The sequence below is a fragment of the Falco peregrinus genome, chromosome 8 (assembly GCF_023634155.1).
Source record: "Falco peregrinus isolate bFalPer1 chromosome 8, bFalPer1.pri, whole genome shotgun sequence".
Classification (NCBI taxonomy): Eukaryota; Metazoa; Chordata; class Aves; order Falconiformes; family Falconidae; genus Falco; species Falco peregrinus.
In genome coordinates this window covers 56,540,502-56,558,808 of record NC_073728.1, presented here as the reverse complement: position 1 = coordinate 56,558,808, position 18,307 = coordinate 56,540,502, and the positions used below count along the sequence as shown (strand labels likewise).

Sequence of the window (18,307 nt, the reverse complement as noted above, 5' to 3'; positions counted from 1 at the left end):
ATGTAACAACTATTTCTAGTAGCTGTGCACAATGTGCATGTCAACTCTGGGGAGAGTTCTTTTTGGAATGGTGAAACAAGTCAGAGAACTCCATTTGGAAAAAAATTTCCCTTGCAGAAGTGACCTTTCAACATGAATTCATGGTGACTTCTGGCAGTAAAATCTTGCCTTTCATTTTTACAAATACAAGCTTGCTGCTAGAACTGCCTGAGCACGCAAACTACGTATTTTTATATGATGAGTTGTAGTCTTCTAAGGAAAGTACCCCACCAAAACCTAAAGATAGGATATAAGTTAGGAGAAAAAAAAACCCACCACAAAACAACAAACCCACAAAAAGGGGATAATAAGCACATGTATTTCAGAAACTCATGGGATTGTAATACTTGGGGCTATAGTTACTTTCCTACACAGCACCTAGCATGCAGAGTCACTGAGATTGTAATGCTTCTCACCCAGCTTCAGTCACCCAAGTGCATATTTGAACACTCGTTTAGAGCCCATCTGCAGACAGAGGACAGAGTTTCCTGATGGTGATACACCCACTTCAAAGATGATGTCTGAGACGGTCAAGGAGGTCCAAAGGGAGCTCGCTAGAGTGCACTGGATTTCTGTCCCTTATGCAGACAAGGTAAAAAGAGAACTTATCACGCTGAAAAAGGATAAAATCCACCCTGGAAGATGCTGCAGTACTAAAAAGTGACAGCAAGTTTCACAATTATTCATAGACATCATAGGGTTTGCTCTGTAATTTTCAGACTTGAAATGGAGAGTTTGGTGCAACTCTCTGTTTTAACAAATGCATTTTTGCTAGATGAATGTTACAACAGCTTAATTTCCACATGCATTTTCTATCCCATGGGGACTTAAAAAAATACCATTCTTAATCGATTTAATTTTATCGATTTAATGGGTTTTCTCTTGGTTTTGTCTTTTTTTTTTAATTAACCCTCTGTCTGCTGGCAGCGGGGTTTCCTCTTGTTAACCGCCAATGCTGACACCTGGTGCTATGCAAGAGCAGTTCAAGTCCACAAGTCTTCATGCAGAGAGGTTAACCACAATTTATGCCAACAGGAAAAAGATTAAAAAGTCACATTTGGAAGGGAAGGGATAAGAAGGAAATTAAAGAAGAGACTGAAAGACAAAATAACAGCAGGCATGGTCATGCAAATACGTTAGGGCAAACGATGCAAGACTGTAGGGCTTCAAGGGTAACTGCCCCAAATCAGGCTCTTTATTGTGATACTGGATGGATGGTGCACACATCTCCCCACAGTGTAAACTGCCATGAACTACCTGGTGCTTGGCAGTCTAAGCACAGCATGTGAATGAAAGAAGTTCACGCAGAATAGTTGACTTGCTGCAAATCCACAGTCTAATTTACATCACGCTAACATGTTTGTGTACTAATATATTAAATAATTTCTGTCCTACCTTGAGGAATAAAAGAGCTGCATACGCTTGGCTTGGCAGCATTAAGTAAGAATATACAGTTTTATACTTCTGTAATTAACTGCAGAGCTCACAACAGACCAATGGCAAGATCCAATAGCAAAACACCTTTCAGTGAACGTAATATAATTATATACAGACCTCAAACAATTGTGCTTGAGATATTTCTGTTGGGCTCGAGATATTTTTTTTTGGGGGGGAGGGGGAAGTTGGAGAATTTTGTTTTAAAAAAATGCAGTAGCATTAACAACACAATGTTCTTTCCTTAGCGACATCAGCAATGTGTGATGATCAAGACCTGCCAGAAGGTTCTTGGGAAGTTTGTTGAGATTGTTGAAACTTTTGTGCAGATTGAATCTTAAAGGAAACTCTACTTTGACACGTTAGTCAGCCATTATCATTAAATAAATGTGCACTACTGCCAAATGTCTCAGATAATTTAAAACATCATGGTTACAATTCCCTTCCTTTCTGAGTTGCTTCTTTCTCTCTGTTGGCTCTTGTGGTGCTAGCAATACAGCGTTCTGCAGCCTGCAAGACCATGTCTGCACTGCAGACTGCAATATGTTACATACAGAAACACTCAAACTGACTTTAAATAAAATAACAATGAACACTGCAACCTGCACCAGGAGATAACATTTTGGGCAAGCCCAAGAAGCTACCAGAATTGAGCCTAGTCATACCGGGAAAACTGTTTCCAACATCTCTATCTAGACACCATGGCAGACCACATCAGTTATGCACTTGATATCTTCATAACTAAGTGAAAGAGACTGTGTGAGTTCTTGCAAGGTAGCAGAAAAGTACAAAGAGCTTCACACTCTATGCAATAAATTGCTCTTGCATCCACTGAGATGAAAGGCTGCAAGTACAAGATTTTCCTTTTATCTATATATTAACAAAAAAAAGTCTGAATCTGTAGACATGAGCTATATTGGGGCACATCTACTCTGTAGTCATTGCTGTCAGCGAGCTTTAACCAGGCTAGATAAGCATTACTGGCTGTTAGGGATGCTAGTACAAGCGCAAAGCAAGTGAGGCTGCCCAAGTCCTGCCTCCGGGGAATGATGGCTGCACACCACACTCCAGTTTGAGCCAGCTGTACAGCATTCACTTGTGTAACAAAATGCCTCAGCAAAATGAACCCTCACTAACAAGCACCTCAAAGGATTAAGCACATCTTAAGGAGGCTATTTTGCAGGTAGTGCTGTGCACGAGCGTGCCTCAGGCAGCCATGCACTAAATTCCCATTCCGGCTTCCTCGCTGGAGTCAGCGCGCTATGTGCATGGGCACTTCTGAAGTCTAGCCCACAGCTTGGCCATTTTTCAACAACACACAGTAAATCCAGCACACAGTTCCAGGCAGAAATCAAAACCTGCTGTACCCCATGAGAAGCACAGGGAGGATGAGTTAGGTACGTACGTACCCGCAAGGCAGCCAGAATTCCCAGCTACCATCTATGTTCAGTGGCAACAAGTAGCCGAGGAGTCGGCTTCCTGGACCAGCAAAAAGATAGTGCCTTGTCCCTCTTCCCAGGGCACAGGATCAAAATGCATTAAGGTAAGCAGTACAGCCACTGTTGCTACTATAAACTGTCCATTTCTGTGGCATTTGTCTAATCTGAATACCCATACATTAAGAAACAAGACAGTGAATCCCCCTGTAGAAACAGCACAATTCTGGCTTTTTAGAAATTCATCTCAGCTCTCTGTTTTATTGGCCATTTTTTTAAAAGAGGGAATAATACCTTATCAACTGACATGAGCTAAAAGGAGAATAAAAAAAAGATTAACAATTTCAGTCTGGAATAAGAGAGTTTTGAAGCAAAGGCATGAAAATTTAAAGGTTTTGGGGTGGGGATAAAGAAAAGAATTTACAAGGCTTATTTTGTGAACCCAGAGGGTTAATTTATCATGGAGTGAGTCTGGAACTTGAAAAGCAAAAAATGGTTTATTGGCTTTGAAGGTCAGATAACTATGTTATATCATATTCAATAGGGTAAGGTTCCAAGGGTCTACAGGGTTTCATGACAATTGCAGGAATCCTTATAAAGTCTAGTTTATACCTTTATCGTTAATAGCTTTCTAATCCTTTACCACAAATTTATAGTTTAGAAATGGCAACACATCTTAAAGATTAAAGGTATGTGACAAACAGTTCATGTCCTTTAATAATCAAATCACATAGCTTAGATTGGGGGCTTATCAGGCTTTTTCCTACTCTATGGTTTCATAGGTAGAGAATACTTTATATCCCTATTACATGAATGATGAATGGGACCATTGGTTATGGGCTGTTATTTGCTTGGCTGTAGTCAATATGTTTTCTTTGGACAGGGACTTCAGTGATTTATTTCTCTTTTGGCCTTATCACTTATTAACTCAGGGCAGACAGAAACAGCCAAGGTTGTGAATAAGGACTAGTGCCCATTTAGACTTCTAATATCAGAGAAAATATTCTTTTTAATGATCCAGCTACCCTTTGCTGCGTAGACTCTGATTGCACTTCCCTCTAACTAGAAAATAAAGGTCATATTTCTTGGAAAGTGTATACATAAAATATGCAAAATAATATGTTTCCTTCACAGCCAGCTTTATTCTGACGGTTGCTGTAATTGCTTTCATTTTGCAGCTGTCCTACAGGTACGCTGCACACTTTCAGTGATTGTTTTTTGCAGTGTGTTATGGTGCTGCCAGTGTTTAAGAAATACCAAAGATATGAGAGTTCTGTGCTCCTATTAGCATACAAAAGGGATTTTCCAGTCTACCTCCACCGCCTCCTCACTGTCTGAAGCACCTTTTCCCTGCAATCGATTAGGATTCCTCCCAGCTTCCTTTCCTGAATTTCTGCAAACCAAACCAACAATTCTAATATTCCTAATATCCCCATCAGCCAACTCTGATAACTCTCTGTACTTCATTCCACTGGGCACGTCCTACCAAACTTCAGAACAAACACTTTTGTAACAACATTAACCCTCAAGCCCACCACAAATAATAAAGACTGAAGTTATTTCATCTAGGAGAGCTTGTTTTAAAACAATTGCAACCATTTTTTTTTCCCCTCTAAAAATTGCTAGACAGGCCAGGCAGACCAGGTATCAATGCTGACTCGGCAGAGCAACTAAGTTAATGGACTGGAACTCAGAAAGGGCCAGGTTCAGGCTTCAAATAGAGATTTCCTGAGGGCAGCTTTCCTTTTGAAGGGCAGGTAAGACCCAAGATCACATCACTGATGTGGGCACCTGGAAGGAGAGAATTCACCAATCCCTCCCTTGTCTTCCCACCTGTACTTTACCTGCAAGCGTCCTGGACTCAGCAATGGTGCCATGAGGACCTAGTTCTTCAGTGCCTATGGCAAACTCCTACAATAGCAGAAAGCCCAACGCACCAGACCCAAGACAGGTCCATCCCTGAGCTCCGCACACCACCTGATGCCGCTGGTGTCCCCACAGCAAGGTCCAGGTGGGAACAAGCACTCGGTATGACAAGACGAAGGGGGAACCTAGTGAACTCTGCATTAGGACATTTTTCAGAGAGCTGTTATGAGAGGTTTTTTGCTTCTTTCCAGAAGCATTACTAAATCCACCAGTACAAGCCTACATTTACAAAGGATTTAATTTCATTCTTCCTTACTTGATTGCACTTATAGTTAGGATTTACCATCTCTCCCCTGTCCTTTGTAGAGTCTGTCTGAGATCAGGATCAGACTTTACCTTGAGCATCCAAAGCACAGGATAACCTGCAGTGGAGGGCTCTCCTGATTTTAAGAACAGACACCAGCTCTTATTTTAAACCTTATACATTTCTTTGTATTGAGGGATTTTGTTCTGTTCTTCTGTAGCACTCTGTGACTATTTAACTTCAAGACATCTGATACTTTTTATTCTACCACTGCTATTAATATTTACTAGTGAAAGGCAGATAAAAACTGCTGTTAAAAACAAATGGTATTCATTTGCTAGCTACCAGATCTCATAGCTGGTCACTCTTCTGGAGAAGTGATGTACTCTATATTTCATTTCAGATTAATGATCATCATATCTTTGTGGGTGAAGAATTTTATAAACACATCAGGATAAAACCCAAGACAGCATCAGAGATGCTGGGGGTTTTATTTTATTTTTATTGTTCTATTGATGATGGCCTTCTCTCCTTATTTATACTAATCAGCTATTTAAGTGCTCATGATTTAATAATAAACACACATGAATGAGGCATTGTAAAACTAATGAGGTTGTGTATTACTGATGTTGAGAACAACTGCCACTAGGTTTTAACATTTCTCAGGAACTAACAGATACCCAGCTATGGCCAAGGTTAGCTGGTGGAAGGGTCAAACTTTAGCCTACAGGGATCAAGAAAGGCTCCAGTGGGGCTACAGGAACCTCTTGACAGCCAGCCTGTCTCTCATCACTGCTTCTTTTTTCTTCTTCTTTTTTTTTTTCCCCTTTCTTTTTTTTCTTTTTTTTTTTTTTTTTACATCTACAAACTCCAGAACTCTCCATTCTGAAAACTGATTGCTTCATTGATTGTGTACCTATTGAACTTTGCATAGTTACTGGTGCTTTCTTGAAAAAAGAAAACTTCCCTAACACAGGAATCACTGAAATTTACCAGGCTGGAAACTTTAGGGACTGGAGACCACCTTGCAAGTGGTTTCAATTCTGATCAACTCTGTATGTGTACGTAAGTTAAACCTCTGCTTCTTGGGCTATGGACTGAGATTTTAAATGGTGATGGGTAGTTTTTGGTCTCTTACTCTTAGAGGTATTTGACTTAGGAAATGAAAAGAGAACAATTCTCAGAAGACAACTACCCCTATGCTGCTGTAAATTAAACCATTTAAAGATAAAAACCTAAAAATGAAGCCACCAAAAACTGAGGCTTTTGAAAATGTTACCCAAATCATCTGTGATCTGCAAGGCTCTTCCTGTTTGTACACAGACTCAAATGTTTTTGGAAGTAAGTAAAGGGTGAAATGAGGATGGAGCAGGGATTTTTCCACATGAGGCTATTTCTTCTTTGTAGCAACTAGGGGAGTGAAAAGTTCTCTGAGAAGCCCTATGACATTTCAGAGGAAGAGGCAGTTTCCCAGAAATTCTGCAAATATCTTGACCTTCACAGTGCTAGCATTTCTACATCACTCTACACACAATGGCCCACAAGCGTAATGCAAACACTGGTCAGTCTCAGCAGTGCTCCTCTCTGACCTACTCAGCCTTCGTCATAATTATCCTGGAGGATCGGTGCTCAGCATCTGCGTTATTCACACTGCATAGCAAGCCCTGTGTGTCTATGTTGACCTTACATCCACCCGTTCCTGCTAGTCGCACTTCTAGAGACATACCATATCCTATAGCTTATAACAAACCCCAAACGAACTGGGGGGGGGGGGGGGGGGGGGGACTCGCCTGTTTCTCTAGGGATCCTATCAGCACACAAACGGTTTAGCCCACAGCCTCCCTGCAAAACTAAACCAAATGAAAATGGTCCCTAAATTCCAACCCGTATTCAACCCCATAACCAATTTTCAAAAAAAAGGAACGTTTGGGGTATTGCTCAGCCAAGAATCTGAATTAACCCCATATTGTATACATAACCCCAGTGGCAAAGCTATATACTTCTAGCCCCTATATAGTCCTTTGCTCTAGCTTGGGAACAAAAGCACAAAACCTTAAACTGAGCAGGTGGTAGAAGACACAGCATAACACATGTTTATGGACCTTCCATATGTCCTGTCCAATATGCAGTGAGAAAAATTCTCCCTTCACTTACATTCATAAAGTCCCACTCAAATCTCATGGTTTAGTACCATAGCAAAACTCATCTGTAAAAATCATGCTGTCCATGATGCATTCATTTTTTAAAACTAAAACAAACAAAACAAATCTCAAAGGCCTGTCTAGGTATCACAAGTTTGCACCAGATCTTATCCCTTATTTTAACTCAACATATGTCCTGACTCACCTTGGCAAACTACCTACGGATTTGTATCCCTGGTGGCTTCTCCCTGTATCTCAGTTTCTCCAGTCCTAAAATAATGATAGTGATACATACCTGACTCCTAAGTTGTGACATGAAGCTTAATTCATTCAGTGCTCGTCATTACTAGAAGGCACTTACAAATGAAGGGTGCCATAGGGAAATACTGACCACCACATCTGGGTATCTGGTACCTGTGTGCAATATGGACTTCTAATTTTATTCCAAAATGAACACACATGCAAGATGTGTTCAGACTTCTGTATTTCTTATAACATTCTCTCAGGAATGTCAAAGCTTAAAATCTAAGAATTACTCTGTAAGTGCATGCTAATGGCTTGCTTTGTAGGTGGAAAATAAAAAACTTATGTTTTCTTGTAAGCACAGGGTTGACACTGGTTTATTTCTTTCAAAAATACTTATAAAAGCCAGGATTTCTCTGTATATATGTGACCTTGATTCCTAGATGGCACATGGGCTACTTAGAGATCATGTTACTAAGTTATTTGCAGTTAAAGGGGAAAAAAAGGCTAAAATTAATGGGTCACTGGGTATTTTCTTCTGAGAACTTAAGTACTTAACAGTAAGAAAAAAACAGTTTACAGCCAGGTGGCTTGAGGGGATATTTTGTTGAACACTGATTAAAAATAATTTCTTCTAAATGAGACCTGACCACAAAATGGGACCATTAACGAGCAGGGACATTCTCACCAGAAAGGAAACTACGCTTGATCAACTCCTGCACCGCCCACAAACCCCAGGTCTTTTTCTCTCTCACACACTCTTTTTTTTTCTTCCCTTTTTCTCCTCTCCCCTTCTCTTGTTCTTAATAGCAGGGTAAATAAGCAGCAAGTGATGCTGAAATGTTTTCGGCCAAAAACAGAGGCCAAACTCCTCTGAGAAAACATTTGGCCTCTGTGGTTTTGTAATATGTTCCAGAACACTGAGTTCACTGAAGAACATTGTGAAAAACTCCCATCGGCTGGAGTGATGCTGGGGAATGTTACTGTATCCCAACTTCCAATTGGTCCATTTCCTGCAGGCCTTGTTAAAAAAAAAAAAAAAAAAAAAAAAAAAAGAAAAAAAATAGTGCTATGTGGGAGTTAAAACAAGTTCTCATGGGAAAAATGAATGGCAAGAAATTCTATCTTTAAAAGAAACAGCTAATCTGCTAGTTTGATTGTTCTTCAAAACTTACAATGAACCAATAATCCTAATTAAAAACACTTGGCCTAGTTCTCTAAAGCATCATAGCTTTTTCTATGCTTCGTTTGTACACACCATAGACTATTAGGTTTTTTTCTAGTGCTCACTAACAAAGTGCTGACTTTGTTGGGATGGCTGAGCTAATTTCGTGAACTCAGTGTGAAACCTTAGCTAAACAAAATTGTGGTAATTTTCCTTAATTTGTAAAAGTGATTGGAGTGCAAACAAAATTTTCCTCTTGGGTCAATCCTATAATTTTCAATTAACTAAAACTAATCGGCAGGCGTGTACTGAACCTGCATTTTGTTTAAAGGGCTGGAAGGCACTTCTGAAGGTCAGGATGCATTAATTGTTTTTATTTTAGTTTCATTTAGTCCTTTTTAAAAAGCCACATTTAAGTTCAGGCTGCCTTTAAAAGGAAAATGCAAATCGTGTGAGGTACGATTTCAGTCACAATAGCTTTTCTGTATCTACCGTAACTCCATAAAACCTGCATAAGTAGGAGAATTGTCCATGGATTGGATCCCCCTTGATTTTATCATTCTTTTGTATTTCATAACTTTCATTTGCTGAATGAAAAATAATGTGATTTAAACAGTAACCTGAAAATGCATATATGGAAACAGTCTCCCTACTGGGACACCTTATTTCCACATTTAGCCATCTGCTTCTGGGTAGACGGGCTAAACTGCTGCCCTCCTTTTTACTGGAAAAGCTAATTAATGATGATCTGAAAAGCTAAACCAAAACGGGTCCAAGCCACTTTTACATTTGAATTGCAAAACAAAGTCCCCCAAAATGTCTTCTCAAAGTCGAGAAGGGCATGTTTCCTCCCTTTCTTCTTCCTCTACATGCATACTTGCCATTTCACCAGTCCATGAGGCAGCCACCCGAGTGGCTTGACAACAAGCAGGACAGCACAACTTATTGTGAGTGAGAAAGTGAGAAGGGAAAGGATTTGTGGTCAAACTGGCCAGAGCTCTGGCTGACACTTTCATGTGGTATACACTGGCAGTTTGCACCAGCTGGCAATTTGACCCTTTGGTTTTTCTTTTTCTTTTGTTCCAATACATTCAAACCCTAAATAACCTTTTTGGTATGGTGTGTTGTTGTCCAATATATGAATTTCCCACACATTGTTGAAATCATAATGATCACAAATACACACAGCCTCCACAAATGCCTGCAGCTCAGCCAGCAAGGCGATACATGAACACTTTAAGACCCAGTTTAAAGAAACCCAGTGCATAATCCCAACTAGGGGAGAGGGCATTTGAAAAAGACAACAAAGCTTTATGAGGCACCTTTGTTCAACTCGCTCAGTGTTAAGAAAAATCAAATGAGAGCTTTTGCTACCCAGCTGGAGCACAGAAGTCTCTCCTCTGCCTCGAGTCCCTGTGTGTACGTTCCGAGTTGGAGCAATATACATGCCCAGTGTAATTCAGAATGCCTCATAGCCACAACTTTTTGTGATATATATGTTATTCTTAAAGTTTCGGGGCCAACCAAGAATGAGGAAAGGAATTACACTGGATTGTGATGAACCACAGTTCAGGCAGTTACAGAAGTAGTCCTGTCTGCATGTGTCAAACAACAAGCACATAAAAGGACAAGCATATCAAAACCCAGAGCAAGGCACTAATTCTTGTAGCATGCGTACCTTCCACGGAATCAGTGACACACAGTCTTTTTGAAACGTTATGCTGCTACCTGATTTATTTCCCAGGCCATTCTTATCACTACTGAGAGTGGTTTAACATTGACAGCACCTACAATGTCCTAGTGTGGTTTTTTTGTTAATAATTCTTCAGGCCAAACCACTCAGCTTAGTGGCCTCGGTGTGGGCTGCACTGCACCCCAAAATACACGGCAAGTCACTATGTCTGCAGCATCGGCTGTGCTGAAGGCTACTGAGCCTCCCTGGAAGCCAAAGACAAGTATGTTACAGTGAGATGGGCAGGCAAACAGGCAGCTGCTTCGAACGCTTGCAACACTTGGCTGACAACATGAGATGGAGATATTTAGGAGGATGCTCCTTGGAAGGCAAGTTTGTGATTGCACTAGTATGCCTAGCTCTTTATGCTTGCAGTCTTCCTCTGTTTAAATACCTAAATATCTGTTCTTCTCCTTCCTCCCTGCTCCTGGGTAAAGAGATGTCTTACTGCGAGGACAAACAAGCAAACAAAAATCCCACACTGGTATGTTTTCAGGTTCACCTCTACAGTCATCCATTTCTGAAATCCAACCTAAAGTGGTACATTCAATGATGTGCTCAGCCAAAATAATAAAATACAGTACAGTTTTTAATGATGAAAGCAGAAGCCTTAGCAAGTGTGATATATTGCCTGCCCTATTTCTTTACATTATATCTAGTACTAAAGCATCCTTACCTGTGTAAATGAATCTTCCAGGCGTTCCCTTGCAAAATTGCTTAGACTTGTAGGACAATGTGACTTCTACAACCCCTGGGATATGTCGGGGAGGCGTCTGTACACGGATAGCATGAGGAGTAATCAGCTAGAGGAAAACATTGAGAAGGGAGAAGAGAGGGGGAAAAAAGCACTGTTAGATACTGAACACTTCTTTAATAACACTTTCCTCTCAGATCACAGTAAACAAGCTCTGAAACATGTAATTAACCTGTCAATGTTTGAATACAATCTTGATGTAACCCACACAAAAGCCAGTGACTATAATATTTACAAGCATTCTCCTTCTCAGCCATAACAACATTATTTCTGTTTTCATACATGGCAGGCACGTGCTTCCTAGTACAAGCATTAGCTCAGATTTAATGCAATAACTTCAGCTTACAGCAGCAAGATGCCTGTGTTGGCTCAGGTGAACACTGGGGTCATGACAGTGTCCAACAAATCTGATTGATAAATGATACACAGTTATATGTGTGAACATGGCAGAGCACAAGCCCAGAAAGGCTTTTACATGTACTAGCCCCCAGCTGACATCTGTACACTGCAAAAGCACCATGTGCTGCTGTGTCAATTTTGTATTCATTTTGTGTTCGTATAAATGATTACTGCAGAAATGTAAAGTTTGGCTTTTGAAGGATGCTAGATCTTTCCTTGGAAATGATGGGAGCACTCAAAAGAGATATACCAAATATAACCATCTAACCATCACTTCCAGTCTGCCCTTACTGCAATGACTGACACACATCTGAGACAGCTCCTGCAGATGTGGATTTACACAGTAGTAAGTAGAAAAACTTAATTTTCTTGCTGTTGGGGCTGGAGATCCTGATCTTCTTAAGACAAAAGGTTAGGGTGGGTCAGTGCTGCAATTCCCAGGCTCTAGACCATTTTTGCTCTTTCAAGATTCTGGAATGGATTTAAAATATAGTCCCTGAAATTAACACTAAAGCCATCTAGGAGATCACTGATTTACAGCAGGTTAACTCAAATCTCTGCTTCACTCAGAAACTACAACATTGTCCTCCCCATCACTGAAATGTCCTCTTTTCACTCATCATTCTCCCTCAGACAAGAATAGTAAAAAGAGATACATAGAAAATGTGACATGATTGTGTCCAGCATCCAAGATACAGCTCTGGCACATGGATAATCCTTCTCTAACTGACTGCAGCATATTAACATACTTCTAGAGAGGCAAACAAGACCAAGACCATAACTAGCCTCGACAGTCAGCAAAGCCACGGGCACCTATGCAGACAATCAACTACTCTGTGTTAATGGTTGAATTGTGTCCTGGATTAGGGAGTACATTTCAATAGAGAAAAAGATAAATAAAAAGCTAATTTTGTTCTTATTTTTACTAGGAACCAAATATTTCAAAATTGTAGTAAGGTCCTACCAAAAAAATGGACCTTTAACCAGTTCTTTGTTTAGGGCACAGGACTAAAAAAGCACAGAAGGAGAGTAATATCTGTCAGAGCCATCTGCGTTACTGAGGGAAATGGCATACACAGTAGGAAGTTCTCCACATTTAAAGTAAGAAAATTAATATTAAATCAAGTTGAAGATTAAAACCATAACTACCAGCATCAAATGCTCCAAAAGTTTTCCAGACACACGGAAGTCATAAGTCATATGTCATTTTAGAAATGATCATGTAGGAATTGATGCCTTCTTGTTTGTGAGCTCCAAAGAACATGTTTTCAGGCTCTGCTTTGAAATCAAGTGATTTAGAAACTTACTTATTTTTAAAAGAAACCTGCTTTTTTTTTTTTTTTTTTTCCTAAATTACTCACTCTATCAACTGGGTGAAAAAAAAAACCACCACCCAAAACCAAATCCCAAACTTCCAAGGATTGTTTTTTCTTAAATTGAGTTGGCTTACAGTTGGGCTGACCAAAGCCTAAAAATCTAGGGCAATTCTCTACACACCCTCAACAGCCAGCAGAGGCAGAAAGCACCACCAAAAAGCCATTTATTTCCACTGCTTTAGGCACCTCGCACATTGGGATGAACACCTCTCACGTTGGGATGAACTGCTCTCTGTGGAAGCATCTACCTTTCTCCAATGAACCAAGATGACAAGTTTAGACTAGATACTTAACTGTAGGCAGCCAAACATAGCTGAGATAAATTTCATCCTCAAGTGGTTCTAGTTAACTGGGTGAACTGGCAAGATGAGAAAAGTTTCATGACATTTTTAGGGGGAAAATATTTGTAAAAACAGCCAAGGATTTTAATAGTAAAGGTTAACATGCTAGTCTTACTACATCAGCATGTGCCTTGCACCCCTCTCCCCCATTCTGGCATGAGCTATACAGGCAGCTTCTGGTTGTATCTTTGAATTTCCCAGCATTTACTGGTCTGTCACCACTTTAATGTTCTTTAAACATAATTTGTGGCATTTTCCAATACTCATCTTCCTTGGTTCCCAAGAAATGTCTGACCTATTTATGGTCCATTGTTACAGAGAGCTGGGGAGAGTTAAGCAAGTTTCCTGGTTTGTTCTCCACAAACAGTTTGGTTTTCCTTTGTGCTCTGAAGTAAATAAGTTTAACTGTGTTTAAAACCACAAATATACAATAATGTCGCCCACACATTCCCAAAGGGTGAACATTATGTCTGAAGTCCTATGGTTTATGATGCTCAGGATGTATTTTACTCATCTCTTCTCTAGAACTAAAGCTTGGGAGGTATACCAGGAGAGTACCCGTGCCTTCTCCTTTTGCTTTTTCTCCTCAGCATCTGTCATTGACCCTTGTCAGTGACATAGTGCTGAGCTAGAAGGATCTTTGTTCCACATCAGCCTTCAGTTCTCATACACACAGAAAGGAACTGGCTAGCTTGGTCACATCCCAGCAGTCCCCTATATTGCTGTCATACCAAGAAATGGTCTTTAAGGAACAGTGTCCCCTTGCACATCAACACCGGCCCTCTGGAACCCACCTTTTGTCTCAAACTCTGATTCCCCTGCACTATAGTCCAGGACCAGCTCCCCGAATTGAGCTGGCTCTGTTTTGCAATCTCAGTGACCCAATGGGCGCTGCACCAGTCTGGGTACTCCGGGGCCACCCACGGCAACAGCAAACCTTCCCTTGACTTCAACAGCTCGAAGATTAGTGGATGGTTCCTGTCAACACTGTCAACCTGTGACCTGACCTTGGGAACCCACTCCACCTTTTCCTAGCATGTTTTCTCCCCTCACACTGACATAGCCTGTATCTTCTTCAAGACACAACCCATCTCATATCTGCACGTAAAGCATCTGGAAGAGGGGAACTATTAGCTCAAGGGATATTAAAAGTAAAGAGACCACTTCTGGAAGCCTCTGAGCCCCAGACAGGTGGAGACTGGTAGAGTGTTCTGGGGAAGCATCACAACATGCTCACCCTGGTTTTTTTATAGACATCTGTCAGTGCCTACTGCCGAACACAAGACACTGAGCTAGGTGAACCTCCATGTCTGACCCAGTAAGGCCAATTTTATGCCCTAACCTCAGGTAGGAATTCTTAGCGCATTAACAGACATCAAAACAACCGTAGCAATGACATGCCGAGAACTAAGAATTTGTAAAGATGAGTTACATACATTTCTGAACACATTTTTTAATTGTAAATCTTGAGCAAGGCATTAATGTGTGATTTGGACATGAACCCACTGGCCAAAATCCCAGATCCAGCTTCCTCTTCCATTCCAGCACTTGGCAAATTGAGATCTGGAGCTGAACATAAAACTAGTAACTGGACCATTTCTCCCAAGGCATTGTCAAGTGAATTGGTCTGATACTTGGCAACTGCATTAGCTGTTTGATATAAACTTTTACATGTCAATTGGGACATGCTGTGGATTGCATTAAAACCTGAGTTAGAGATCTTCAGAATGGAGGAAGGTGCATGTCCTTCAATGTCCAAAACACATTTGGTTTGAGTCTGTACAACAAGCCTCTTTCTGTGGTTTGCTAATATATTCTAGACATTCTTGTGTGATGCAGCATCATTTCACACTCTTCAGAGTGCCAGGTTACTTTCTTTTTTTAAAAGTGACATTTTATAAGGAGATGTCATTAATCTGAGTCACTAGTTTATTTTTGCATGCTTGAGCTCTGGTTTGTGGTTAGGGAAATGGTGACAATCAGTCATAACTTTAACTTGGACTCTGTGTGAAGAGGACCTTAGGACAGGAATGAAGAAAAATCCTACCAGCTGAAGGTAATGACAGCTTTCAGTGAGAACAGGACCCTTAAGGAACCTATATTTTTAAAAATGACCAATGACTTTGCATGCCTCAATTCTGGGCATCCATATGCTGCTTAATAAGCTTGGGTTTTCAAAAAGAGGGTGCCTTCTCATTTTTTAAAAATGAGTCAGACCTCCAAAATAAGCACTCAAAAACAGAGACTTCCAAAATCAATAATAAACATAAAAAGCAAAATAAAAAACTGTGTCACAGAATTTGATTCGGCAGCATTAAAAAAAAAAACCCACAACCAACACAAAAAACCCCAACCACAAACCAAAAAAACATCTTCTGTTTTTGTGCTGTACAAAGGTAAAAAAATGATGTTTCAGTGCTTCATCTTTTCTTAATACAAAAGAAAAAGAAGTTGTTTCCATCTGACTCTGTACAGCTGGAAGAATGTTCTTGGCAGGAAAATGTTTGAAGAAATCGTTCATTTTAAGCAAATATTGCGGAATATTTATAAGAAACTAATTTTGTCTTCACAATCGTGTATTTGCCCTGAAACTCGACTCTTGGAGTTTCAGCCCCCTAGTAAGAGAGAGAAGCAACAGAGGATTTTTATCAGCAGCTCAGATCTGGAATATTTGCAACAACGCACAGACTGAGAACGTAAAAACCTGCAAATAACAACTCCGTCTGGCTGGGGAGTGGACAAACAGACAGGCAGCGGCTCTGGCAAGCAGACGATTGCAGGGAGTTGTCTGTCCAGATCCAGCATGTGCACAGAATCTACCAATGTCGTTTGTTGATTATGAAAGCGCCTTGGAAAAAAAAGGCATTAGATAGCCCATTTTGCTGTACTCTAAAAATATCAAGGACTTTTAAAGTCATTTTTATAAAGTAATATGGGAGTTAAGGATTAATTGAACCTACTGGCTTAGGGTATCTGTATTTCTGCACAAAATTAATGTGACAAATTAAGTTTTTATTTAGTTCTCCCTGGCTGAGAAAGGTTGTAATTATGTTAGAGTGTTTACAGCTCAAATATATGTTTAAATAATAAATATGTGTTTCAGAAACCATTTCAAACCTCCTTTTTTAACACAGTCAACTCCATTTCAAGCATATAAATATTTCAATTACAAAACTTGAATACATGTAAAATAAATTAAAAATATATTATTTACATTTCAAATTATTTATAACATATGCTGCTTGACAGCAACAAATTCAACCTTAAAATGAATATTTTTTTTTTTTACTTGTAACTTTGCTTCTGAACTGTGATAGGATTTATATTTTAAATATCCATGCATCTCAGGTACTTACATGGATTTTGCTATAATAAAATCTGAGTAATATAGGACCTTTAAGACAATTATCTTCACAGCACCTCTCCAAAGAAGGTGACTAATCTTATTACTACGTTACAGAAAGAGAATTGAACTTTAAGCAGATTATGTGATTTGCCCAAGGTTCCATGCAAAGTCTGTGGCAAAATGATGCTTAATTTAAATATTAGACTTCACCCCCAAAACCACCTGCAATTATAACCGAAAATAAAGCTAGAAAAATCCATGCAAAAATGCTCTGCAAGACTCACTCTTTTTCTTTAGTTTCCACTTATCTTGTCTTGTTTTGGATTTTTTGCAGCTCAGTTAAAATCATCTTTTCTTTGGGTCCATGAAACAACTTGAAAATTCTACTTGAATTCACTGACTAAATAACCCGGCCAGGTTTGCTGAAAACTGAGCCTGACTGGCAGCTCAGGGGGAACCTGCTCTGGGTTTGAAATAGTACTGAAATTTAGAGGACTGACAGTTCAATTCTATACTCTGTTAAAGTAAAACAAAAATATTTTTCCTGGATACTGAAAATGCACTAGACATTTTTAGAAACAGGAAGGCAAACGAAAGAACTTATTTTGTACTTCATAGGTGGCTAGTAAGTGTAATTTGAAATATTTATAGATGACTATTATTTAGGGATCATTGAGACAGCTCACGTATTTCTGCACTTGTTTAGCATGTTTGTCTGCTTCTCTTAGAAATAATTTCTTTTCCCCTATAGGGTTTTCCATTGCTCTCACAGGTGATGAAACTGAGAAGCAATTCAGTAAGGGAGAGACAGTGGAACAGTTTTCACTCAAAGCGAACTTGCAGCCCGTTATAGCAACAAACTGACTTTGGTCTGGACCCTCTCTAACATTATTAATTTTATGACAAGACCTTGCAACCATCAGCAACAATGTTTTGACCAGAACTAGCTCTCCTGAGATTAGAAACGGCCAATTAATGGCTTCCACTAATAAATAGAATCAAGATTTATAATGAAAGATCCAATCCTGCAGTACCAAAATCAGAGCACTTTCCTCCCAGCCTCTTCACCTTTCCCTGTTAAACGTCTGTAGCCATAATGGCTTCAATCCTAACACACAAAATGCTTACACTGGACCCAGGGGGCACTTTCATGATCACATAAGGGCTTCAGAATAGGGCTTATTTAATATATCTCCTTTTCTGGAATGCCCTTTCACTCACACTGGTCCTCAAGTGGAAGGATGAGAGAGAGAGAGTGAGAACAGTGAAGCCCTGGAAGGACATTAGAGAATACCCTTCATATGGAAAAAATGCTGCCATATGTGCAATGGCATCAGTAGGGAGAATGTGCTGGATATGAATTAAGCTGTAACGTTGATTTAATATTTATAGGATATAAGGTAAAACATCAGAAGATCCTTACATCACTGGGTAAGCATTGCATAGCTGTTTTGGAGATGCTGATTTGTCTGTTGGTGTGTGTATTTCAGTATTAAAATAATGAAAATAACAATTTCTTATAAAACCTCAATAATGCTTTTGGAAAGCCATAAATGCAAAACATAAACCTTTCCTCAGAGCTGTGTTCCCGTGCCAGTGAAGCCTGTGGAAACTCTGCCCCAACTTCTACAGCCCTGCACACTGGAAGTGGCCATTTGGGTGATGCTGCCTGGGTTTTAACATTCCACAGGCTTTCGCAGGATATCAGACTCCACATTTAATTATGTGCCA

The 18,307-nt window shown here is 39.8% G+C and overlaps 1 protein-coding gene across 9 annotated transcripts in view; it reads right to left on the bottom strand.

Annotated features, from left to right (window-relative positions):
• EBF1 (EBF transcription factor 1) overlaps window positions 1–18,307 on the bottom strand; it is a 283,485-nt gene that overhangs the window by 56,835 nt on the left and 208,343 nt on the right. For all 9 annotated transcript variants that reach the window (XM_055812620.1, XM_055812621.1, XM_055812622.1 and 6 more), the window contains exon 10: window positions 11,037–11,163. In XM_055812620.1, coding sequence (XP_055668595.1) covers window positions 11,037–11,163 — 127 coding nt within the window. The remainder of the gene's footprint in view (window positions 1–11,036; window positions 11,164–18,307) is intronic.